The sequence below is a fragment of the Sorex fumeus genome, unplaced genomic scaffold, assembly GCF_029834395.1.
Source record: "Sorex fumeus unplaced genomic scaffold, SorFum_2.1 ptg000072l, whole genome shotgun sequence".
Classification (NCBI taxonomy): domain Eukaryota; kingdom Metazoa; phylum Chordata; class Mammalia; order Eulipotyphla; family Soricidae; genus Sorex; species Sorex fumeus.
Genome location: NW_026606129.1, coordinates 58968603 through 58995747, shown reverse-complemented (window position 1 = coordinate 58995747; position 27145 = coordinate 58968603). Strand labels below are relative to the sequence as shown.

Below are 27145 nucleotides of genomic sequence, written 5' to 3'. Positions count from 1 at the left end.
TCCTTCCCCCGCTGAAGGCCAGTCATGCTCAAGCTCTCATGGGTTGGCTGCCCCAACCAGAGTAACAGTTGGTTGGAGACTCAGGATACAGGACGCCCCTTAGGTGCTGACTGAGTAGGTGGGGATCAACTCAGGGGCATCGGGCTGGGAGAGCCCTTGCTATCCTGCCCTTTCCTACCCCTCCCTGAAGCCAAATGCTCTTTGACATGAGCGAGATGATAAGAAGACCTTGCCCAGGTACGTACTCACTCTCCACCTCTGTCCTCTGCCCCTTTGCTTGGTGGGTGAGCCAGGAGAGTGGTGCTGGGGGTACTTCTGACTCTATGCTCTTGGGGTTGTTCCTGGTGGTACTCAGGGGTCCTTGGAGTCCTGGGAATCAAACCCAGGCCTCGTGCATGCAAAGACCATGCTTCAGCCCTTTGACCTATCTCCCCAGCCCCTCTCCTTTTCTTCTTAATGCCATCGTCTTTCTCCCTTGTATGTACTGAACATCTGTTCTTTATATCTGTTCTTGTCCTCTGTCCCAGTCCCACCCTTGCTTCTGTCTTGTTCTTTCTCCCTTGGTTTCTTTCTACCTAGCTAGTCCTGTTTCTTGTCCCCTCTAAGTCTCTCTCCCTCTGTCTCCTAGTCTCTCTCTCCCTCCCTTACTCTCCTCTTCTCTCCACATCCTTTATCTCCTTCCCTCTCTCCCCATCTTCTCTCTCCATTTCACTCTTTTTTCTCCCCCTCTCTCCTCTATCTCCCTGTCCCCATGCCCTTGTCTCTGTGTCGCTAGCTTTAACTCTGTGCACTTTCTGTGAATATTCTTGTTTGTCTGCACTATTGTCACCTGTCGACATCCATCCTTTCTGTCCCATCTGCAACTCTCCTGTGTGTATGTCATCCATACACAGGAAACCCCTTCCCAGTAGAATGTCCTTTAAGTTTTAGCTAGAAGCCTGACTCCTGGACCATAAGTCACATCCCAAGAACATTCAAAAGCCCAACATGCTCACATATTTGGAATGAGAAGAGTGAAAATCTGAATTTCAGAAAGTTAAAGTTTTGTAAAATCTCAGTCATTGGAACCTGGGGACAGCTCATTTTTCTCACCTTTATGGCCAAGGTGTGTGAGAGGAGGTTTAGAATTCTCCTTAGGAGATGTAAATTTGCTTTCACAGTTGCTGTTAGTTAAACATCAGCAGTGACCCAATGCCATGACCTCTGTGTCTGGCATTAAGGCCAGTCTCCTCTCTCTGTCTGGGTCCTTGGCAGTTGGTCTTTGGAGACCATGTCTGTTAAGATAGATTCTTAAAGATAAATAAAATTCTGGGGTGGGGAGGAGGCAGGAAGAGTAATAGAGTAAGTTTCTGCAGTTAGTGAGAATTTCCAGCTGGCTGGGTCCAAGACCTGGGATAGTTACCACCCACTTCTGTGTGAGTCTCCAGAAACCTCAGAACAGGGTGAGGGGTCGTAGCTGTTAGACTGCATAGAATTTCCCAGTCCCAAGTAGTGACTAAAAGAAGAGATGGGGCTGGCAAGGACCCTACTCCTCCCCAAGACCTCAAAACTCAAGAAGCGGGTAGATTTTGGTTCTGACCCTCCGTCGAGACATAAAGCACTAGCAGTGGGACAGCAGCTCTAAATTCTGACTTGGACCTTTGCTAGAGGAGTAGTCCTGATTTTAAAGCTGGTGAGTCTGGTGAGTCGCAGTTCAGGTGAGCTGGTGAGTCGCAGTTCTAGACAGTCTCTAACCCCTAAAATGAAGGATTAGACAGAGTCTAGCACAATTTCACCTAATGTATGAGTGATGGTTACTCTCAATTTCTATTAATCAGCAGAGCTCACTAGAGCATTCTGCTGTCAAGTACTTTTGCTGGGGCTAGCAAGCTCAATGTCTCTTGGCTGACTAGAGGGATGGATGGATGGATGGATGGATGGATGGATGGATGGATGGATGGATGGATGGGCATGTGGGTGAATGGACATGTGGGTGAACAGAGAGTTGGGTAGGTCAAACAAATGTATTTTATTTGAATAGAGCCCCCTAAATCCAATTTACACAATTTCCACTGCCAGTGAAATTTCCTTTTCAGGCTCAGGACTCAAAACAGATATGTTGAATTGAGTATAAAATTCCAGGAGGATAAGTGAAAGAAAGGTAGAATCAGGAAAGGAAAGAAGGAGAGTGCCCTCTGCTTCATAAAGCAGACAGAGAAGAACTAAACTGAAAGGCTAACCCTAAACTCCAATTCCGCGAACTCTCAGATTCCACAAACAACTTCCCAACTGGATTCTCCTCTCTTCACAGGCTCACGCTGACCCCAAACTGCTCTTCCCCTGCTCAGGATGAGGGCCTCAGGTAAGAGCTTCTCTAAGGGACCTAGATCACAAGAAGGTCTGAACCTGGCTGTACTTGAAAGTCATTTGACTTGACCCGTTCTCAAAATGTCGGGTCAGAATTGCCGGGGAATGTCAATGCAGGGGATCTGCTCAAGTAGAGAAGGTGACTTCATGTCTCTAGGCTGAAGGGCTGGAGAAATCTTGCTCAAATGCCCCACTTAGTGAGACCAGTGGGACTGGCCATGGCCAGTCCATCCTGGAAACTACTGATTCTTATGGGAAGCAAGGAAAAAAATATTGGCCACAAGGAAAGAGACCTAGACTATTCATGGGACCTGGGTGAGAGAAGAGGCCCTGATCTTAAAGTCTACCCATCCCCGCCTATCCTCTTAGTACAGATAAACTGAGGCACCACATTTGTAGTCCCAAATAGCCCATGAGAGAGTGAAGAGCGGAAGTTTGGGAATCTGTGAGCTTCCCTGGGTTGGTAACCAATCTAGTCCCTTACCAGCCAAATGAGCACCTCTCCAAGCAGCTCAGTATCCTCCTCTGAGCACTGTCAACATCCAGCCCAGGGGGTGGCCGTGAAGAGGGAGACTGACCTTATTGCACATGCTGTTCACAACAGCCTACACCTGACATGGAAGGGGCGCTGTGGCAGACCCCAGTTTGGTTCAAAGTACTCCAATCGAGCCTGGCAAGCTCCCTGTGACGTATTCGATATGCCAAACACAGTAACAACAAAGTCTCCAATGGAGACGTTACTGGGCCCGTTCGAGCAAATCGATGATCAACGGGAGGGCCTTTACTTACTTACTTTACCCCAATCCACGCTGAACCCCAAAAGAGGAGGGACCCCACATACCCCATGCCACATACCCCACTGCCACAGGGTCCAAGGGACCTTCTCCACCCCAGTCCACCTCTATGTAGCTAAAGGCTGCATTGCTTCAGAATAGGAAAGAGTGAAGTCAAGAGGGGGTTGTGGGAAGGAGGAAGGAAGCTTGGAATCAATTCTGAAGAGGCTAGAGCTGGGAAAGGGTTGGAAGCTCCAGGCCCACCTGAAGGAGTGAGGAAGGGGAGAAGGACAGGGAGTCTGAGTGGTAAGACCCCATCGGGTCCATCCACAAATATCTAGACAGCCAGTGTGTAGTGGGGCTGGGGGGCCTGGGAGGCCACCCACTCCTCACATGCCCAGTGTGTGTTGTAGAGGGCAACATTGTATATCTCATTGCGGTGACTTCCACAGGGTGCTGATAAAAATACGGGGGAGCAACACATTCCCCCAAACCACCCTGGGCCTGCTCCCTGGTGACAGTTACAACATGCCCACTCTGTGAGTAAGAAACACAGCACAGAAAGGTCGAGCTCCTGTCTGCGGTTGCACAGCAGTGGAAGCTGCCTTATACTCTGGGCTCGGCATTCCCAGCTCCCAGCTGAGACTCACCTTCCAGGCTGTCCACAGCACAAATACAGTCCCCTCCACCTCCTGGCAGCACGCAGGGCCATAGTGCCAAGTCCCAGGCCTACCCTCTAGAGACTTTTTCCAGAGGGCCACGTGAAGTCCACGTTCTCCCCTCACAGGTCTCACTTTGGGGCATGTCGGCATGTACTAATGTAGCACGATCTCACCCCTTGATCATCATGTGGTTTCCCAGGTGGTCTCCCCACATGATTTAGGGTACAAATGGGGTCTGACCCTATCACACGGGGCCAGGCAACCCAGCCTCACTTGGCCAGAGAGTTTGGCACAGTCTCCCTCATGCTCTGTACCTGATCCTGCCCCAGGAAGTCACGACCTCCTCTCCTTGCTCTGCAGCTCTGATTCGCTTCCTGATTCTCATTATCACCCTGGGCGCCCTGTGGCTCTTCATTCACAAATATCCCAGGTTTAACACAACAAGGATCATCCTGCCTCGCTGGATAGGTGAGTGGGGAGAGGGCCTGTGGATGGAGCAAGGGGCAAGGATCTCCACTCCCTCCATCCCACCACCCCTAGGGGGACCCAGGACATAACCAGACATGGCAGAGGATGGGCTTGTCTTTGATCCCTCAGCTATTGAGGTGAGGAGAGATGAAGATCAAGAGAAGAATTCTCCAGAGAGAAAGTGAAGCAGAAATTCCCCCAACTGGGAACAATAGTACCTCTGGTAGGGCCACTTGCCTTGCATGCACCTGACACAGATCTGGTCCCCAGAACCTCATATAATCCCTGAGCACAGAGCCAGAAGTAGTCCTTGAGTACCACCAAGTATGGCCCACAAACAAACAAAAAAAAATGAAAGAAAAGTTAATGCATGATAGATGAATGGTGGTTGGTTTGTTAGATGGATATATAGATAGAGGATGGATGGATAGATGAATGGGTAAATAATAGATGGGTAGGTGATTGATCAATCAATGGATCAGTTGATGGATTGATGGGTAATGGATGAATGAATGGGTTATGGATGGATGGATGAAGAATGGATGGATAGATGATGATTGTGGGTGCATGGGGTGCTGATGGATAAGTGACACTAACTACTTTACATGCATAGTCTCATTTACGTTACATAAATGTCCCATGGGTGATTCACAGGGCAGTTTTCTATGGTCTGAGAAAAGAAAAGCTCAGGAAGATCGAAAAACTTACTCGAATCCTGTTTGTATTTGTCAGAATAGGAAGAAGAATGGGAACCCGAAAGTTATAGTGATGGAGCATTTGTCATGAGTGTGTAAGGGCCTAGGTTTGGTTATTGAAATCACAAACACACACACACAAAATAATGCAAGGAAAGAAGAGAAGGAATTTATAATCCTATTTTTTTCCCCTTCTTAAAGACCAAGATCTAGGGGCTGGAGCAATAGTACAGAGGGTAGGGCATTTGCCTTGCACAAGGCCAACCCGGGTTTGATTCCCAGTATCCCATATGGTCCCTTGAGCACCGCCAGGAGTAATTCCTGAGTGAAGAGCCAGGAGTAACCCCTGTGCATTGCTGGGTGTGACCCAAAAAGCAAAAAAAAAAAAAAAAAAAAAAAAAAAAAGCCAAGATCTCATCGATTTTGCTTGAGCGGGCCCAGTAACATTGTGAGTCTTGTTACTGTGTTTGGCACAGTAACAATACCTTTGATGTATTCAATATGCCAAAAACGTAACAACAGGTCTCACAATTTGTTGTGCAACGTTACTGTGCCCGCTGGAGCAAATCGATGATAGAAGGACAGTGCTACAGTGCAGTGCTACCAAGATCTCAGAGATGGAGATTGTCGAAATTAGTGGCCGAATCATGTTCACCAGTCTACAAAAGGAGAGAGAAACCAGTCACCCCATCTTTCGTTCAAGGATCAGTGGGACCCTGGTGAGCAACAGTGCAGCCCCAAGAGGGTCTCTACAGGAGGGGGCCCTAGCTCAAGCCACAAGACCAGAGAGTGGGAAAGGAGGCGCAGAAATCATTTCCCTCTCAGAAATCAACTCTTTGGGATTTGTCATATCCATGCCCCCAACAAAGATTATCAAAAGGCTATTTTGAGGTAGGTGCCAGGGATCCCAAGATGAGGATCATGTGACGCCTGCTATGATTTGAACCAAAGAAGTGAGAAGATTCTTTCAGGAAACACAAACACAGATGTATAGGATGGGAAGATAGCTTGGTGGCCAGGGGCCGTGTTCCACTCAGAATCTAACCTGTTTGCACTTACACTCATTTTATTATTTAATGCATTCCTATAGAAGCACATACATCAAGGCAACACAAATTAATTTTTAATGCTTTTCTAATTATGTTGATATATCGTTTCCTTTATAATTCAATCTATTTTATTTTATGCATTTAATAAGTTGAAGTAGGAAGTGCCAAGTGTCTCAAGAGAGCTGGGAAAAAATTCATTTTAAGAAAGTTCTCAAGCCTCCAAAGAGATCATGGCACGGGTAGGAGATTATGAATTCCTGGTTTACCTGGCAAAATAGGCTAGATTCTTTCACTTGGGGCTGACAGGCCCAACTCAAACTAAAGGCAAGGAAATAGGGTGTCCTGAAACATACAGGCGGGTCCTACATGGGTAGTGGGTTTCAGGGGTGGCTGGATCTAGGGGCCCCCACCAAGTCCCCAGAGTCTGTCTCTTGCATGCCCGCCTCTGCAGGCTGTTTCTTCGCCTCATTCCACAGCCCCTTCCCCTGGTACAGGCATGACAGCACCCAACTTTCCACATGGCTCCCAGGGAAGGCATCTCAAGGAATGGGGTGCAGTGACCAGCAGTCCTGTATGGCTTCTCAGCCAAGAGTCAGTGCGGGGAAGGGGTCCTCCTGAAGGATCAAGCAACAGGCTCTAGTTCAGGGTTCTCCCCGAAAGGTAAATCCATCCAACCTTTCAGCGTGCACAGGGACATACTGTCACTTGGGGGGACTGTGACTAAGAACTTCAGGAACATGTGGTAAAAAGGAAAGATAAGTGAGTAAGGGAGTGGCCATGGGCACCAAACCCAGGGAGACAGTGGGAATCAGGAAAGAGGCACCCCAGTCCATTGTGGACAACATTAGCAGGGTCCTGCCCTTTACTGAGGCAGGGGGTGGGGTGGGGGGACAGCATAGGGCTGAGTCCCCAAGGGGTGACCTCCTACACATTCCCCTCCACCTGGGGGAGAGCAACAAAGGTCCCCGCTGGTAGTCAGCGAGCTGGGTGGCATTTGTACGTGGGTCTGAACGTCTGCCTGTGCCTGTGTACACATATTCATGTCTGTGTTTGTGTGTATGCTTGTGTATCTATATATATGTGCACATGTGTATGTGTGCCTTTGGGTATATGTGTATGTATGTGTCTATGCTTGTGTGAGTGTGTATGCTTGTGTATCTGTTTATATGTGCACATTTGTATGTGTGCCTTTGGATATATGTGTATGCATGTGTCTATGCTTGTTTAATTGTGTGTATGTTTGTGTGCCTGTATATATGTGCACGCATATATGTGCACATCTGTGTGTCTGTGTGGTGCATGTTTGTATATACATGTTTGTCTGTATGTCTCTGTGTTCATGCGCACATGTACATGTATGTATGTGTCTGTGTGCATGTCTGTGTATAAAGGAGTTGTGGTGGGGAGTGAGAGAGGACCCCAGATGTCATAAGGCTTTTGTTCATTCCCACACCAGCACGTGGGGGACCCTGCTTGGTCACCCAGTGAGTGCCACTGTTAGGCCCCTTATCTCACCCCCAGTTCCCAACCTCCAAGCTCCATTGTGGGGGGCTGGGGGGCCATGGGGGTGTTCTTCCTCTCTAACTGAATTCTGTCATCTCTCCCACAGTTTCATCCCACAAGGAAATGAGTGAGTATCCCCAGTCCCTGCACACCCCCTTGCCCTCGTATTCCAGAGTCCTCCAACTGTCCCCTCCCATGACCAGTCAGGACCCTCTGAAGCCCCTGGGCCATGCCGGTCCCTTCTCAGCCTGCCAGACCAGCATGGAAGGGTCAGATGTGACCCTCCCCAGAGGAAAATCTAGGCTGCACCCTGCCTTCCTTGTCACAGAACTACCCCACACTGCCGCCCCCCAGGCTCTGAGGAGGGGACTGGGCTTCTCACTACTGCTCTGACCCCAGGTCTGCTCCATGGTGCTAGGGGCCGCATGGATGCCACAGGGTCCCCCACAGGCCAGCAGGAAAGGGTGCTGATTGTCTCTGCAGGGAGATGTGCCACAAAAGGGAGGTGGGAGAAGAGCTTTGGGCTCCAGGGTGGGCTGCCAGAGGGATAAGCTCAGGGACAGCTTGAGGTGAGGAGTGCAGTGGCCCACCACTGTTGGCATCTGAACAAGGTTTCAGCCTGGACCGCAGCCACCAAGAGCAGAGAAGGCGGAAAAGAGGGAAAGCTATGATAATGACGACAATAACGATGATGATGATGATTGATGCCTACTATGGGCCAGACACTGTATTCATAACTCTACAGGCCTCTCGGGCTATCCTCCCCACAACCCTGTGTCGGTACTAGAAGTATGCCCATTTTATAGCTGGAGACACTGAGGCCCAGAGCCACAGAATCCAGCTCAAGTGGAGCAGGGGTCAACTTCTCTAGATTAGAGTCCACTCACTCAACACCTCTTTGAAAAGGTAACTACAGCCCCATCTGCCCCAGCTTGGTTCACAAGCTGATGGTGTATGAGGAGGGGAGCAGACAGGATCTTATCCAACTGAGATGGGCATGGCAGCCCCAGTGCACTGTGGGACTCCACAGAGCACAGGTTGCTTACAGAATCAAGACAAACCTCCGACCCACCCCCTCTCTGAAGTAGACACTAAGTGATAGCATCTTCTGCTGAAATATGCAGATAAAAATCTGCCGGTATTATCAGCCGTACGGAGTCCCAAATCCAAGCACACAGGGGGGGGCCTTCCACCCTGCCTGCTCCCATGGCAGACATCGCCAATGAATCTCGCGCTTGCCTGCTAAGCCACAGTAAGCCTCAAGCACAGTCTTGAAGCCTCAAACAGTGGTTCCGTGGACATTTCAGAGGAACCCTACTTCACAGCCCTTGTGAAACCACCCCCCTCATTTTACAGGCAGCAGAGCCAAGTGGAGAGATTCTTCCTAAGTCACAGAGCAGATTGCTGAAGAACACACCAGCACTCAGCAACATACTCTGAGCAAAACCATTCAGTGTTCCCAGAGCAGCTGGGAAGTGAGTGGGACAGCCCTCTGAGCCCAGATCCAGAGCAAAAAGTCCTTTTCCCAGTGGCTAAGAACCCTGGGCACATCCCAGTTCCCCCAACATCCTGACTGTGAAGGCTGGTTGGTCAGAAAATCGATTCCAGAAAAGTCTGCTTAAGCCGACCTGTTGACACTGGGTTTAGCAGGCTTAGCTGCAGTTGATTAGACGCTGGCACACTGCATAGGCTGTTCCTGAGGCCTGGAATAATCACTCTGGCCTTGGTGGCAAGCTCTGGTCCCAAGAGTAAATTGGCTCCCCAAATTTAGGGGTCTGTGGCCACAGGTGGGGCCTCACCACATATAAAAGAGGACGTTGTGGTCAGAGAGATAGCACTGCAGGTAAAGCACTTGCCTGACAAGTGACTGGCTTGGGTTTCATCCCTAGAACTCTCAATGGTCCCCTGATCCGAATAGAAATGATCCCTGGATGCAAATCCAGGAGAAAGCCCTGAGCATTGCCAGGTATGCCCCCTCACACTCCCCCCACCCAAAAAAAGAAGATGAAGAGGAGGATCCCTCCTCAGCCAGCTCCTTGCTGAAAGTCAGGGGCTGGGGGAGGGAGTGGGGAAGGAGAGTCAGGTCTACCTGTCCCAGTCCACTCCACTCTCCTGAGAAAAGCCTGATGCCCATTCTCTCCTGAATAGCACTTCCTGGGGTCTCCACTCCCTCCATCCCCCTGGGAGAAATCCCAGTTTGAGATCTGATCTCACTGACGACAGATGAGCTGAGATTGAGGGAAGGCTGGAGGATGAGCCCAAGACAGGCATGTTCCAAGGGGGGCCCAATTCTAGCAGCTGCCCGCATGGGTGACACTCGACTCAGTCAGGGCGCCATGACTAACTCACAGGTGACAAGCACTCACCAAACCTCCCCTGGGGCTGTGTCCCCCAGGTTCTCCTGATTCACACACAAGCTCCCTCCAGGCTTGCCCGGGTTTCAGAGACCCGGTGCCCCTGTCCATGGGAGGCCTCCAAGCCCCACCCGGGGCCATATGTGCTCAGACTTCATGGAGTATACAATGTTCCGGGCACAGGAACGAATCTAAAGTGCTTGCCAAGGGCTGGGGTAGGGCAAGACAGTGCACCAGCTTCCATGAGGCGCTGCAGTTTTGCTCTGAGTCAGTCATGCAGGCTGGGCTCATGCAGGGGCCCTACCTGGGGCTGCCCGAGGCCCACTCTGCAGGTGAACATACTCTATATCATGTCTCCCAGGGCCTTCCAGTGGAAAGGGTAGGAAACATGCATTGACACTAATTCAAACCTGTCAGGCTGAGTGCACTGGGATAGTCCCAGCTGGCCCAGATCCTGAGCAGGATATGCAGATCCAGGGCTGTGTGGGGGTTCCATCCAGGTAGGGTCTCATTAGAAGCCTCCTGGGCTGTGAGGACTGCATGGAGAGAAGATGAGCCTTAAAGCAGCCCCCACAACGAGAGGGGCAACACAGGTTTCTCAGTGGGGTCCAAGCTTTATCCAAGAGAGCCAGGACTGGCCATTCCTATTGTCTCCTGAGGTCCAGCCACAGCAGTGCCCAGGGTGTGAGGGGCGGATGGATGAGAATCGCAACAACCTTGGCCTGTTCTCCTTTATCCCTCACAGAACCCAGAGGGAAGGCACCGGAATTATTCCATTTCTCAGATGAGGAAGTTAAAGACCCAAGTGGTTGAACACTTGCGGCTGCACCCCACCCATGTGCTTGCCCTCCCGCCAAAGAGGTTGTCAGAGGGGCCTCTGGGAGCTCAAAAGGCTGCTGGGGCTCAAGAGGGAGGTTCTCAAGAGAATCCCTTCGTCACAGTGACAGTGCTAGGGCACCAGATTCCCCTACCTCTTCCTCCCAATACCCTGTATGAGCCAGGCCACGTGGGGCTGGAGCCCAGATGCATAAACCAGAAGGTGCTTTGGGTGTGCAGACACAGAGCTTGTGTGCCTGGCCTTTGGTGGGGTTGTTGGAGGCAGGGTGGATGCACCGGAAGGGACCCCTCTCCCGTCTTAGATGGCCCAAGAAAGATGCGTCTTTGATGGTCCAAGAGAGATGCTCGGGGAGGAGGCTTGGGAACAGGGATCCTGTGCCTGCACCCTGGGTCACCCCCTTCCTCATTCCCTGAGCTTCTTCTGCAGTGGCAGCCACCAAGGTTGGTCTGTTTCCTCCCCAGAGGTGGTGAAATACAAGTGTGACCTCAGCAAGCCCTGTCCAGGCAACAAGTTCGCATTCAAACTCTTAAGCGGGGCTGCCAATGTGGTGGGCCCCTCCATCTGCTTCGAAAATGAGATGTAAGTGCTGGGGAGGCCCCTCGGTTTCCATTCTGTCCTTCATTCATTCATTCATTCACTCAGCCATTCCTTAGCAAGTTCAGGGGCTGCGGAAGCCGGTCTCAGAGACCGGCCAGTGCCTTCCGTGGATCTCCTTTTCTCTCTAAAGACCTGTCCTGCCAGCTTCTGTGTCTGTGAAGTCCTTGGTGAATGCTCTACTGCCTCAATCCCCCAGTACTCCAGAAGTAAGGCTGTTATTATCCCTTTTCTAAAGCTGAAGAAATTGAGCTAGGACAAGAGCCACCGTACTAAATGGTGATAGCCAAGATTTGAATGCAGGTCTGCTGACAACAAGGCTGCTGGGTTTCCACAGGAAGTGTTCAAGATTAAGGTCCACAACAAACTAGAATTGAGAACTCAGATGTAAGCCTTCAGATGTCTGACAGTTCGTCAATAACAAAGGAGTCAAGTGCATGAAGTGGAGCAAGGAAAACCTCTTCAACAAATGGTGCTAGGAAAACTAAATAGTGCCATAAAGAAGAGAGAGAGAGAGAGAGAGAGAGAGAGAGAGAGAGAGAGAGAGAGAGAGGAAACTGGACCCCTATCTCACACCGCACACAAAGGTTAGTTCATAATGGTCTTTTTGTTGTTTTGTTTTGGGGCTATGTGCTTACTCTTGGCCCTGCACTCAGGGATCACTGTTGCCAGGAATCAGGGGACCATACAAAGTGCCAGGGATCAAGTACTCTGCCCACTGTACTCTCTCTGGCTTTCATAATGGTTAGAGACCTTGATAGTAGACTGGACCCCATAAAAGATATAGTGGGGGAAAAAAATCCAGGCAGAACTCTCCGGGATATAGGGAGGACATAGACCTCAGATGTGTCCTGATTTAAACCCATTGGCAGAAACAATAACCAAAAAAAAAAAATGGGACTGCATCAAACTGAAATTTTTTATACTGAAAAGAATAAACTTGAGTTAAAATAAACTGAATGGGAGAAGAATATTTGCACACCACACACTAGGTAAAGAGCTGGATAAACATGCAGAGCCAGAGCCATAGTACAAAGGGTAGGCTCTCTGCCATGCAAGCGGCCAACCCAGGTTCGATCCTCGGCAGGCATCCCAGATGGTCACCTGATTACCACCAGGAGTGACTCCTGAGTGCAGGGCCAAGAGACACCCCTGAGCACTGTTGGATATGACCCCAAAACAAAACAAAATAAAACATAATCCAAAAATAAAAGAGCTAACATCCAAGAGAAATAAAGCACTTGCAAAATTCAACAATAACAACAAAAAGTAATCCCATCCAAAGAATGAGCAAAGATGGACAGGAGATTCTTTTTTTTTTTTTTTTTTTTTTTTTTTTTGCTTTTTTGGTTCACACCCGGCGATGCACAGGTGTTACTCCTGGCTCTGTACTCAGGAGTTACTCCTGGTGGTGCTCAGGGGATCATATGGGATGCTGGGAATCGAACCTAGGTCGGCCGCCTGCAAGGCAAACGCCCTACCCACTGTGCTATCTCTCCAGCCCCTGGACAGGAAATTCTTAAAGAAGATATAGGGATGACCAATAGGAATATGAAAAGGTATTCATCATCACTTATTATCAGGAGAAGACAAATCAAAACAATGAGATATCTCATACAAATGAGAATGGCCCATGTCCAAAAGGAAGGAAACAACCAGCCTTGAGGGTGTGGTGGGGGATGGGATGTGAAAGGAACCCACACTCACTATTGGCAGGAGTGTCTTCTGATTCAGCCTCTGTGGAAAAAACCATGGAGACCCCCAAATTAAACATCATACCTCCATATGACCAAGAAATTGCATTCATTGGCATCTATACTAAGAATACAAAAATCTTAGCTTGAAGAGATACACACTGAAGGAAGAGGTTCCTCACAGTGTTAAGTACTCTAGATAAGATGCAGAAACAAATCAAATGCTCAACATTGGATGAGCAGGTAACAAAGCTTTGGTATATACACACAGTAGAAAAGTACTGAACTTTTAAAAATAAAAAAGATGAAATCTGCCTTTTGTCAAAATGTGTGTGGAGCTACAGGGTAACACGTTGAGCAAAATAAGTCCTAAGAAGAAGAATGAATACCAGATTATCTCCCTCCTCTGTAATATATAAAGAAATAAAGCAAGGGAATTGACAGTTTTGATGATAATAAACCCTTGGACCTCAACTACAGAACTGAGTTTTTCTAGTCGAGCTGTGGCAAAGGGGGAGGAGGTCTGAGTGGGGAGGGAAAAAGTCAACTGGATGTGACATAAGCTTAGACAGTGGAGGAGGGGGTTGGGCACTTAGATATTGGGGAGTCGCAATAACTTGGCACACCAAAAGCACTGGAGCTATAGCACAGCACAACCAAAGGGCTGAAGCGATAGCACAGCGGGTAGGGCGTTTGCCTTGCACACAGCCAACATGGCCAACCCAAGTTCGATTCCTCCGCCCCTCTCTGAGAGCCTGGCGAGCTACCAGGAGTATCTCGCCCGTACGGCAAAACCTGGAAAGCTCCCCATGGTGTATTCGATATACCAAACACAGTAAAAACAAAGTCTCACAATGGAGATGTTACTGGGCCAGCTCGAGAAAATCGATGAACAAGGGGAGACAGTGACAGTGACAATGACCAAAAGCACATGCATTAATTTTACTGTAACTATGTTATCTCAACTACAATTTAAAAGGAAAGAAAAGGTCTAGGCATCAAAGTCAAGATACAGCCAAGTGTCAGAGCTTCTGCTTGTTCTGAAAAAGACTGCACCATCCTCCAACCCAGGTACTAAAGGCCCCAAGAGAAGCTCATCCAACAAGAAAAGGCAGAAACCGGTATCTTAGTCCTTTCAACCTACACCAACCAACTTGGGCAAAACTGGAAGCTTAGTGGTTTGCAGTGGGCTGCAGGATGAGCGGGATCCAGAAGTTCAAACAAGAACTCCTCCCTGACACTTCAGCTCCAGATTTGCTTTCCTCTTCCATTCGACTCTGTTTTCTCTACTGAAAAAAAAAGGGGGGGGGAAGGAAAAAAAAGGACAGAGGCCACTGGAGAAGACAGCTTTGCTATCTGGATTCTCCCTGCACAGCACCCAAGCTTGAAGCCACTGGGATGTACCCATGTAGGCACAGAGCCAGGAGCACTGGTGGAGCCCTGAGAACTGCCAGCCCTCAGGGCTGGAGGGAGGCTAGAATGACTGAGGATTGTGGGAGACCAGGGCCTAGGCTGCCCATGGGGGTGGGAGAGCCAGACGCATGGATGGCAGCAGCTCTCTAGGCCCTGCCCTCCTCAGGCAGCATCTGGGGCGGAGGTGGGGGGGTGGGGGTGGGGAGGGTGGACTGGTCCTGCCCCTGGGGCCCTCACAGGCCAAACCTCCTTCCCTCTCCCAGAGTGACTCTAGAGCCAACTGTGCCTGAGACCCGTCCAAGAAACCAGCCCAGGCTGCCCTTGCAGGAGGCAGGGGGTGGCCCAGACAACTCGGGAAGTTCAAATCCCCATCAGCATCCACTCCACACAAGGACCCACCCGTGTGTTCTGTCTTTCTTCCTCAGGATCATGAGTCCTGTGCAAAACAACGTGGGCCGAGGCCTGAACATTGTCCTGGTGAACGGTGAGCTGCCAATTCCCAACAGCCCCTGCCCCCAGTGCTCCCCAAGATGCCAGTGCTCCTCGGGAAGGGCTAGGAGGGGTCCTGCCTGCAGCTCTGGCCAGGCCCGAATCGTGCATGTGCTTCTATCCCAGCCCAGGACCCTGAAATGTGACGGCAGCCTCGGGTCTTGGCTCAGACCTACACACAGGACAACTTAGGGCAAGCAGTGCATGCCTCATTCATTCAGTCAGTCAGTCAATAGTGACAGCAGCCCCTGGGGGCCAGGTTTGGAACAGGGCACTGGGAAATCAGCTATGAGCCAGAAGAACACACACCGCTTCACAGCACCCAGGGGACTCCATGCAGTTCCCTGAGAGCCATAATGTAATGGGCTCTGGGAGTTGGGGTGAGAGGGACTTACAGGAGGCTGAGGCCTGAGAACAGGAGCGTTGGCCAGGAGGCTCCTTCCAGCGAGGGCAGCCCTGTGCATGGAGCAGAGACAGGTTCAAGGGGTTGCGGCATAGAAGCTGGCAGGGGTGAGAGCAGGCCTGGGATAGCAGCAGGGCTGGTAGATGAAGGGCTATGTGTCCTTCTGGGAAGACAGACCTGGAGAAGAGGGCAGTAGGAGACTTGACAAGGCTCTGAGAGGGGCCTGAAGGCCAGTTTCCATGCCAGAAACACTCATCCCCCGGGCCAGGGCACAGGAGGTAGGGAAGCACAGGAGAGAGCCCCAGAGTCCCCACAGTAATCAGCAGAGGGGTCAGGGACACCACGTGGGACAGGGTAGCCTACCAGGATCAACTGAGGCTCAAACCCTTCCGCACCCCCGCACCAACCCACCCCCACTTGCTGGCCCCATTGCCTTGGCTTTCAAACAAGAATAAGAACCATTTCCCCATTCTCTGCAGCTCAGAGACTCAGAGACACTCTCCGTGTTAAAACTGAAGGCGGGGGGAGTGGATCATGAATGCTCAGGTGTGAAAAGGTCCATTTGTAGAGGACATGAGCCCCCTTAAGAAGTGAACCCCAACCGTGCCAGCATCATAGCCTGGCTCTTCGCTTCTCAAGGAACCCTTTCCTTTCGCCAGCACGTCCTGCCAGGTCAGGGCCAAGGACTGAAGCTGACACACAGCCCTGTCTCACTGGGCCCGAGGGCAAGGTGGCCAACTTCCTGGGAGCCAGAGAGGAGCTGGGCTGGGAGGCAGGGAGGCTGAGCTGGGTCACTCTCCTCTGCAATCTTGAGGAGAAGCCTGTATCCTCCTTCCAGTGGGGGGCAGGTCTCAGAGCGCTCTGCTGAGGCAGGCTTGACACCAGAGACTACAAAGGAGCTTTCTTTTTCCTCACAATCCCCCCTCCTCCCTTCCCTCAAGCCCCACCCCGTGAAGGGGAGAGGGCAGGAAAGGGCTGACCTGGCTGACCTGGCTGAAAGGAGCTGGAGCTTCCCTGCACAAGAGCCACTGATGAAAACAACCGTCCATAACGCTGATGGTCAGCACTGTTTAAGCCATTTCCTGGTCCCTGGCTCGTCTCAGCCTTAGGGTGATCTGGAGTGAAGCCTTGCTCAGTACACCTGTGCTCCAGGGAAGATGGGGAGGGAGACTCAGGGAGGGTGAGCAATGAGCCCAAAGAATGACCTAGATCAGGCCTTACTTCTTCAGCTCAACGACCTCCCCCAGCTAGATGTGTCTCTAGGCAAGCACACGGCACCCACTGCAGGCCAGCTGTCACTCGGGGACACCTAGGGCTCATCTGAAAACATTGCTGAAGATGGTTGGTTCATCAGAGGCATGGAGCTGCCCCTAAAACTGCCCAAACCACATTTCCACCAGCACTTCCAGAAAAAAAAGGCCATAAATAAATAGGGTCAAGATTTATTAGGGATCCAAACAAAATGCCCCTGGTGCTCAGACACCAGTGGCTCTCAGCGGGGGCTGCAAGGTGAGTACTGTCCCCACCCACCAGCAGGAGAGAGGCCCGCCACTGCCCAGATCCCTATGCCCACCTGCTTCAGGAATCCGAAGTCTGGGGTGGGAGAGGAAGAAAACAGGACATGTAGCGTCTCCATCCCTTCTGCAACACCTCCATCTAATGGTAGAGCGTGGGAACTGAGACTATCTTCTAGAAGACTTGATTCCCTTTAGGATCTGTAATGTCCACAAACTCCTTGCATTTACTGGACTCAGGACACCGAGTACCATCTGATCCACTGGAAATACCTTTGCCTTCAAGAGCGTGGAAGACTCAAACTATAGTTTTTTCTGTTTATGTGGAAATCATAACAATGGTGTGGAAACTTTCACTACAATTATTCTACTAAAAATTATTTTTACATATGATTTTTTATACAGCTCACCTATTGAAAATATATACCGTTTATCACTGAAGAAACAATCCAGGGATTAAGATGCTTTGTTGGAATGTTGACTGACCCAGATTCCATCCATGGCACTGCATATGGTCCCCCAAGCACCACCAGGAGTGATCCCTGAGTGCGAAAGTAGGAGTCAGCCTTGAGCACCAAGTGTGGCCCCAAAACCCAATACATAAATAAATTTCATTGGTTCTCATACTAGGAAGACCCAGATTGGTTAGATCCCACTTTATTCCATTCCATTCCAGAGTCACCACCATCCTTCCCAGTCTGTTCCTCTCCCATCAGCCCCGCAGTTACTAAGCGTCTACTTAACTCCTGAGCTCTTTCCACAAGACCTGACTTTAGTCCATCATTGTTCTATTCTTATTCCTTAAACTAAAAAGGACCCTCTTTCCACAAAAAATGACAGAGGGAGCGATGCTTGGCAGGAAATAATCATTCTGTTCTTTCTCCTCAGGAACCACGGGCAAGGCGTTGAGGTACAGGTCTTTTGATATGTATTCTGGAGGTAGGCACCCTGAGGGGTGGACAGTGCTATTTCCTCTTGGTTCCAGGGAAGACCAGCAGGAAAGAGGAGGGCTGTGGGGGCTGAGGGTGTCCTGCTGCCTGGGTTCTCCCAGACACAGACAAAGTCAAGTGCACAGAGGCTGAAATGAACTAAAGTGCAGAGTGGCTGAGGGGGACCATCAGCTACCAAGCCCTGGGCTGCTGAGGATGCAGGACCAGAGTCAAATGCATGCCTTGGAGATATTCCAGGGGCACAGGGGAGCTGGGGTGCTCCTAACCCTCTTTCCTGGGCACCTGCCAGCTGTCTGATGGTCCCTGAGTGCAAAACAGGATATGAAGGTCCAAAAAGACCTTCAGGCAAAGCGATGAGGTGCTGGCCAGTGGAGGCAGGGCAGATGTGCGTCAGAGTGCAATGGATGAGGGCAAGAGGTCTGGTTTTCTCCATGGGGTAAAAGTCATTGGGATTTGTGTGTGTGGGGGGGGGGGGGGGTGTGGCCTTTTTTTTTTTTAATTGAGTCACTGTGAGAAAGTTACAAAGCTTTCATGTTTGAGTTTCAGTCATACAATGATCGATCACCCATCCCTCCACACTGCACATTTTCCACCACCAATGTCCCCAGTATCCCCCACCTTCCCAGCCCTCCCCCTGCCTCTATGGCAGACAACTTACCCCATACTCTCTCTCTACTTTGGGGCCCTATGGTTTGCAATATAGATACTGAGAGGCTATCACATATGGTCCTTTATCTTCTGTCCGCACACGTCTCCCATCCTGAATGATATCTTGAACCATCATTGACTTAGTGATCCCTTCTCCCCTAGCTCATGAGGCAGGCTACCAACCATGGAGCAATATTCCTGGCCTTTGTGTCTACTGTCCTTGGGTGTTAGTCTCGCATGATGTTATTTTATATTCCACAAATAAGTGCAGAAATTCTATGTCTGTCCCTATCTTTCTGAGTCATTTCACTTAGCATGATAGTCTCCACAATCATCCACTTGTAAGAAAATTTCATGACTTCCTCTCTCCTAACAGCTGCATGGTACTCCATTGTGTAGATGTACCAAAGTTTCTTTAATCTGTTCTCGGGCACTAAGGTTGTTTCAAGGGACAGGAATTTTCTGGTTAGCCCAAGGACAGAAGCCTCCAGGGGCCCACAGAGGACAGCTCCAAGAGGCTACAAGCTCTCTGGGTCTTTCTTCTCCACACACATGTGCTCCTGAGCTGCTCTAGTCACATGGGTACACCTTAACATGGTCCTGTGAGGGGGCACTGACTTACCCGTGCTGGAGCTGGCCCAGCTGGGTTTCCTTGCCCGCAGGCCTGGCAAAGTACAGGCATCATAGGGACTAAGGTCTCCTTACGCAGCGTTCAGAACTGGGGTGGATCTGATCTCACTATGCCAACTCTCTGCCCACCAGCCCCCGCCATAGGAGCCTACAACAGTGGCAGAGGATCCCGGGGGGGGGGCCCGTTTGCAGCCCTGCAAGTGGCCTTCCATGGGCCAGGGCAGCAGCGCTCAGCCCCTTACACCCCAACTGCTCCTCAGCACCAATAGACATATCCAATCCCCAGCATCCAGAACCCACCCCAGAACCTGAATGAGTGAGCAAAGCAGGGTCTCCTCTCCGTGACCACCACCCCTCTGCCTCTCTCCCTCACCCCAGACCCTAAGGTCCTGCTGGCCTTCCTTAAAGAAGTCCCGGATGACGCTCTGGTGCTGGTGGCCTCCTACGACGACCCAGGAACGAAGTAAGTGACTTTCGGGGACTAGGGGACGGGGGTGGGGGTGGGGTGGGGGCAGGAGGGTCCATACAGACTTGCTCTCAGGCATGGGAAGCTTGAAACTGTCTCTGTCCACTGAGGTCCTTAGGTCTGCATGTGGCAGACCTTAGGCCTCGCAGTGACAGTCAGTGGCACACACTGTGGGTCTGTGACAGGCCAGGTCGCCTCTAAAGACATGCAGAAGCCTCACCCCTTTGGGGTGAAATGAGCAGAGAAGAAAGGAGTAGGTCCGACCCCTCCACCCATGGGGTAGAGAGAGAAAGGAAACAGATTAAAATGGGGAAAATAGATTAAATGGGGGGAGGGGTGTGGGAAGGGAGAGATAGTACAGCAGGTAGGGCACTTGTCTTGCACATGGCGGACCCAAGCAGGTTCAGTTCCTGGTCCCCCGAGCATCGGTGGGACTAATTCCTGCAAGCAGAGCCAGGAGTAACCCCTGAGCACTGCCAGGTGTGACCCCAAAACAAAAATCAATCAGTAAAATGTTGCTGGGCAGGATACAATACAGCACCTCTGTGGCAGGACTCGTGGCACAGTAATCCCGGGCACTGTGACTCCAGCCAGCCTGGCGGCTGCCGGACCTAGCACTAAGCACTGAGCCTCTGGTAAACAGCCAGAATCGCCGGGGGTCCCCTGGGCCTCCTGATCACCGCCAAGAGGTCCCTTCTGCAAAGCAAGATTTTTTTACAATGATTCTGTCGAGGGTTGAGACTGAACCTTTTAGCTACTTCCAGTTCCCCGTGGGCAGCTGCCCTCCGCAGCCCCCTCGGCGGCCTCTGGGAAGTGACCCCGCAGCCCACCTGCACCCACCAAGCGCCTCCCCAGCACAGCGCCACCCGCGCGGGGAGGGGGCTGGGTCCCCGGGGTCCCTCTCACCTGCTCACGGCGCCTCCACAGAATGGATGACAGCATCAGGAAGCTCTTCTCGGACCTGGGCAGCAACTACGCAAAGCAGCTGGCCTTCCGGGACAGCTGGGTGTTCATCGGCGCCAGGCATAGCAAGAGCAAAAGCCCCTACGAGAAGGTGGGTTCGGGGCTCCCCGTCCCCCGCTGCATGGGGTGGGCCCAGCAGGCAGAGCAGTCAGGCCCCCAGAGCCCTGGGGGGGGGGGGTTCCCATGGAAATGCAGGGATAGGTACCAAGGGAAGGAAGGAGGTGACAGGAAGGATGGATGGAGGGGAGACTGGGAAGGGGGTACGGAGAGGGGGGTCACGCTTGTGGCCCCAATTGTGACCATGGTCAAGCCCCTTCTCCCTTGGGGGTCTCCATCTCCCTTGGGGGTCCTGAGGCCCCTTCCAAGTTCACTGTGGAGAAGATGAATTTCTTCCAAGAAGGGGACAAAAAGGGAGCACTGGAGTGCGTCGGCGGGTCCACACTCACAACCCAGTGATGCCCCAGGACAAGGCATCTGGGAGGTGCTCGGAGGGGAGATGAAGAAGATGGGGAGGGGAGGAAGTGGCCGCAGGGTCAGAGGCCCCCAACTAGGTGTTGGCCCTTCTCTGTCCAAGGCAGCTGGCTTCTCCGGGTGGGGCTGGGGTAGTGGGGGAGGCTCCCCAGCTCGGTGCCGTTCTGAAGCCCAGAAGGCAGATGGGCCAGAAGGAATGGAGAGATCGTTGCACTCGGCATGCCCCCGAGGTGGGCTTTGTTGGGACAGAGAGGAGAGGGAGGCCATCTCGGTCCTGAAGGGACGGGAGCCCTGACAGGAGCAGGTTGGAGGTGAGGATGAGCAGTGGGGAGCCCACACCCGCTCTGTGCAGGCTCAACCAGGTGGGGCTCCCTCGGATCCCCCCCTGACAGCCCAATCAACCCAGCCTCAGCCGGATAAGGGCTGAGCTAGTATCCCGGGACGGGACGTGTGGATGCCAGCGTGCTTCTCATAGGCTCTGCCCGCCTCCCCGATGCCACCCCATCCTGCTGCTATAAGCACAGACTCCCCGGAACATCGGCACCACACTTAACCCGATGTTCCAGATCTGCTAACTGGGGCCCATCACCCAGAATGCACCGAGATGTGGTGATTAAACCGCACAAGGGAAACGGGTGCTGTTTGGTTTGGGGGCGACATCCTACCATGCTCAGAAGCTGGTGCTCTGTGGGGGAGGTTGGGGCGGGCGTCACTCCCAGCCAGTGCTCAGGGGGCCAGCTAAGGCCAGGGAGTGCTGGCAATGGAACCCAGGCCTCCAGCATGCAAGGGCCTGTGCTCGGCCTATGGCTCTCCTTGGGCCCCGGGACAGGCTGTAGAGAAGTTACATGTGTAGGGTTTTTTTTTTTTTTCCTTCCTATGTGTGATCCAGTTATTCCAACAGTTGGTTTTGCCATTTACCCCTGAGCCTGGGCCCTTCCATCCATCTTTACCTGAGTGTATTTTCTGTGAGTACTTGTTACTAATATTAGACAATATTGAACTGCGGTTCCACCACTTGCTGAGGGGTGACAGGCAGTTGCTTGAGCGCTCTGTGCCTGTTATTCCATCAGTGAAATCCCATGACGAGTATCTACTTCTTAGGGCTTAATGTGAAGGTTAAATACAGACACGAGCAAAGCTCAAGAATTGCTGGGCAGGCCCGAGAGATAACACCGGAGTCAAGCCACTTGCCTCGTTCATTCCCACCCCATGTGTGGTCCCCAAGCAGTGCCAAGAGTGATCCCTGACACAGAGCCAGGAGTAAGCTCTGAGCGCTGCTAGGTCTAACCCAAATCTGGCCTCGTCCTACCCCACCTCCCAAAAAAGAGATTTTAGGTAAAGTACTTAGCACTAAAAAAACAATAATAGTGATTGCTAGGATTTTTCCTCTTATCATTGCTATTGCTTCCATTATCTTAGAGGGACTGCTAAAGTTTGCGGAGAGGGCTAGTTGTCCAAACCATGCGCACACATGGCAAAATAGGCCATGACTAGGCCTTGCTCCCATCTGAAATCTCGGGCAACTTGCATCCCCTCGGAGCCTCAGTTTCCCGTTCTGTGAAATGGGCTGGCAATATCCCACACCAACTCATTTCCTAAGGGACCAGGCTACGGCCGCGGTGAAGACATGAAGTTCGGATGCCCCACGTGATGCAGGTGTGACTCCTCATCAGTCCTTCCTCCTGTGACCAGCGTTTCTTTCTCTTTTCTCCCTAGTACTTGAAGAACAACCCAAAAGAAAACAAATACTCAGACTGGCCTGAGCTGGTGGAACTAGAGGGTTGTGTGTCCCCGAAGTTGGTCTAAGGCGCTGAAGGCTCTGCCTGGGCCGGGTCCTGCCAAGCTCATGCCTGACAGAGGAGCGAAGCCGGAGCTCCCAGCTGGCCACAGCCGGAGCAAGAGAAGAGAGAAGGGCAGCAGAATGGGCCGTGCTGAACCCCCCCGGCCGCCACCCACTGCCCTCTCGGGAACCAAGCCCCTCTCCAGAAGGAAGTTCCCCCAGAAGCGGAGGGCAGAGCTGCTAGGGGGGAGGGGCATGCTTTCCTGCAGGGACAGTCAGGGCCACAGGGGCCACGCTGTCCACCCCTGAGCACAAGTAAATCTTATTTTTGCTTATATTTGAGTGAATTTTGTGACCACTCAACACACAGCGTTTCCCCTGAAGGAAGAATGGGTGAGACCAGGTGGGGTCATACGTGGCAGGCTGGGAAGGGGCATCAAAGACCGAGAGCTCCCAGGGCTGAGCGGGGGTTTTCTTGGGGTTTTCTTGGGGACTGAAGGAGCAAGCCCTGGATCCTGGGAGAAGGTGGGAGGCCCACGGGATCAGAAAGAAGCCCCAGGATGAAGCTGAGTGCATTGCCTTCACCTGTGTTTTCAGAACCTGAGGGCTGGGTACAGGGGTGGGGGGGGGGGGATCTCAGAGTGGGGGTCACTGAGAAAGACTGGGCAGGCTGCAGGGAAGCCTCCTAGCTGTCGCCTGTGTGGTCTGCCCTGGCCCTGACACAGTCTAGCACAGGCCATGAGTTTGGGGTATGAGTCTCAGAATCATTCCTCGGGGCAGAGGGAGTTTATGGAGAAAGGCAAGGCTGTCTGCTAAAGGTGCAACAACCAGGGGCTGGAGTGATAGCAAAGCAGGTAGGCATTTGCCATGCACGTGGCTGACTGGGGTTCGATTCCCAGCATCCCATATGGTTCCCCAAGCACCACCAAGAGTAATTCCTGAGTGCATGAGCCAAAAGTAACCCCTGAGCATCACTGGGTGTGTCCCAAAAAGAAAAAAAAAAGGTGTGACACGCAGGGGCCCCGGAGAGCAGTGCTTTTCAGTCCTCTTGCCCAGGTCCGGTTCCTTCAAGCATGCGCAGCTCTGCAGCCTGGTGGTTCCTAATGCCCCTTAGACCCCCACCACCACCCCCCAGATGATGGGGCTCAGCCTGGCCTCACCTGCCCAGCAGTCCGGGGCAGCATACCTACAACTGCAAACTGTGTGGAGCTCAGAGCTCACCTCCCGCCATGGCTTGGCTGCTAATGTTGGAGTGAGTGAACTTCTCATTCTTTGTGAGCAGTGGTCTGTGTCTGCCCAAGGTGTCCTCGGCTCTGCACTGGCAGCACCAGCCCCTGGGACATGGTTCCAGGTAAGGCCAAGGGATAGGATTGATGCTGGTGGGCCCCACGGGTGTCTTATGTGAAGCAGGAAGGAGAGAGATGGTCACTTTCTCTTGGTCCACCTCTGCTACCCCAAGACTCAGCTGGGAAGACTTGTAATGTCGGTGGGCCCCACGAATGGCTCATGTGAAGTGAGCAGGAGAAAGACTGTCACTTTTTCCTGATCTCCCAATCTGCCTCTGCCACCCGGGACCCAGGATTACTGGGTTCTTGTCTCGCCCGCATAAAGGAATTTCAGGAGTAGACAAGCAGCGAAGTAAACAGATTTTATTTGGAGGCTTTTTGGAGAGAGAGAGAGAGAGAGAGAGAGAGAGAGAGAGAGAGAGAGAGAGAGAGAGAGAGAGACTCAAGAGAGAATGGTGGCTTCTTCAAGAGCAAAGAGAGCCCCTAGACACATCCCAGCATTAGACACGAAAACATGAAAGTACACATCTCAAGAGGGAAGATGTAGGTGACACGTGTTCGGGCATCACATGTGCTTGGTCACATGGGCGCAAGCAGCACATGGGCTCAGGCAGCATATGCACGCCCTTCCTTTGTTTAAGGTGCCTTTTACAGACTCTTCTCAGGTTGTCTTGATCTGAAAGTTCTGGTGTCTTCTTGCTGCTGGATCACATTTTAATCAGATTAAGGGGCAGGTCTGAGGGCTTGAGGAACTTGAGGGATTCAACCTCCTCAGGGTCTGCTGAAGATCTTATCAGGTCTGTTTTCTGTATCCACAGGGTGGATCATTTCATTTCATTTCATCATCCTGTTATTTGTCGATTGCCTCGAGCAGGCCCCAGTAACGTCTCTTTCATCCTAACCCTGAGATTATATTCAAGGCTCTTTAGGAGAATAAGACCCATCATTGTTACTGGTATTTGGCATATTTGGTACACCACGGGGAGTTTGCCAGACTCTGCCCTGTGGGCAGGCTACATTCGATAGCCTGCAAGTTTGTCCAAAGTTCATTTCATTTCATTTGATTTCATCATCCTGTTAATCGTCGATTGCCTCGAGCAAAGTAGGAATGAGATAACAAGATGTCATAAAAAGATGTCCTGATTTGCGGCCGCGCGGTTCCGGGAGCTGGATTTTATAGTCTCTGAGTCTTGGCTGTTGATGGGATTACATGGCGCCAGGGGGCCAGGTGGTGGGTGTGACACCCCCCCCCCCCCCCCCCCCCCGCCTACTGGAATTTGGAGGATCTGGGTGGAGGATGCATCCTCCACCCATCCTCCACCCAGGGTGGATCAGTCTTAGGATTTTCCTCCCAGAAGTTCTGTTGACCTAAGTTTCGTTGCTGAGGGCCTTTCCCTGTCTACCTGCCTACATCACTAGGACTGATAAAGTCTGGATGAGCCCCTGCTCAGCATGGGTCAAAGCCCCTCCAGCCCTACCAGGTGACCGTCAAGCCACAGTTAATGTCCACTAGGTCTTCTCGGCATGGGAGTTTATCCCTGCCACTTAATTTCTCAGGGAGCTACAAACTTAGGTCGGGATGAGAAATTGCTCTTTGCAGGAAAGGAAAGTCAGTCCTAGACCTTACCCAGGGTTATCGGGTTCTTGTCTTGCCTCACAGAAAAGAATTTCAGGAGTAGACGAACAGTGAAGTAGAACAGATTTTATTTGGAGGTTTTTGAAGGTGTGTGTGTGTGTGTGTGTGTGTGTGTGTAGAGAGAGAGAGAGAGAGAGAGAGAGAGAGAGAAATGCACTCAAGAGAAAACACAGGATTCTCCAAGGTTGGAGAGAGCCCCTATACACATCCCAGTGATGTCGGTGGACCCCACAGGTAGCTCACAAGAGTCAGGAGGAGAAAGACAGTCACTTTCTCCCAATCTGCCTCTGCCACCCAGGATCCAGAATTACTGGGTTCTTATCTTGCTTGCAGAAAAGAATTTCAGGAGTTGCAAACAGTGAAGTAAACAGATTTTATTTGGAGGGTTTTTGAAGGGAAGGAGGAAGATAAAGTGGGAGAGAGTGGAGAGTAACATGCTCAAGAGAGAACCTGGGTTTCTCCAAGGACGGAGAGAGCCCCTACATGCATCCCAGCGTTAGATAGGAAAGCATAAAAGTACACATCTCAAGAGGGGAGATGTGGGCGACACATGTGCTCAGACATCACACGTGCTTGGCCACATGGGTGCAAGCAGCACATGGGCCTGGGCAGCATATGCACACCCTTCCTTTGTTCAAGGTGTCTTTTAAAGTCTCTTCTCGGGTTGTCTTGATCTGAAAGTTCTGGAGTCTTCTCGGGGCTGGATCACATTTTTTTTTCTTCTTATATTTATTTATTGAATCACTGTGGGAAAAGTTACAAAGCTTTCAGGTTTAAATCTCTGTCATACAATGATCAAACACCTTTCCCTTCACCAGTACTCATTTTTCACCACCAAGAACCCCAATATACCCCCCTTCTAACCTCCCCCCCAATGCCTGTGAGGCAGATGATTTCTACTGAACTCTTCTCCACATTGATTACATTCATTATTTCGACAAAAGATGCACCATTATTGTTTAGAATTTCACATTTTGGATCACATTTTAATCAGATTAAGGGTCAGGTCCAAGGGTTTGAGGAACTTTTCATGAGGAGGAGTCCAATCTCCTCAGGGTCTGCTCTTATCAGGTCTGTTTTCTGTATCCCCAAGGTGGATCAGTTTTAAGATTTTCCTCCCAGAAGTTCTGTTGACCTAAGTTTTGTTGCCCAGGGCCTTTCCCCATCTACCTGCCTACATCATCAGCATTAGACACGAAAGCATGAAAATACACATCTCAAGAGGGTAGATGTGGGCGAGACCTGCTCAGTTGCCACATGAGCTCGGCCACATTGGCACAAGCAGCATATGGGTTCGGGCAGCATATGGGCGCCCTTCCTTTGTCCAGGGTGGCCTTTATAGGGTTTTCCCAAGACGCCCCCACATGGGCTTTCTAGCTAAATATGAATCTGTTGCTAGGGTTGTTGCTAACTTGGTAGAACTGGGAGTGGTCTTCTTTGAAATTCCTTGACCTTTGTTCCTGCTGGATCTTCTCTCACAGGATGGATCCAGCCTTCTCTGGTCTGGGCTAGTTGAGGAT

The 27145-nt window shown here is 51.4% G+C and overlaps 1 protein-coding gene across 1 annotated transcript; it reads left to right on the top strand.

Annotated features, from left to right (window-relative positions):
• The first annotated feature begins 194 nt into the window (after positions 1-194).
• On the top strand, positions 195-22729 carry FAM3D (FAM3 metabolism regulating signaling molecule D). Its single transcript, XM_056129704.1, has 8 exons — positions 195-237; positions 4142-4249; positions 11150-11267; positions 14815-14873; positions 17684-17734; positions 19402-19486; positions 20417-20543; positions 22640-22729. Exons 1-8 carry the CDS (start codon positions 195-197, stop codon positions 22727-22729), a joined length of 681 nt encoding a protein of 226 aa, XP_055985679.1.
• Positions 22730-27145: the final 4416 nt, after the last annotated feature.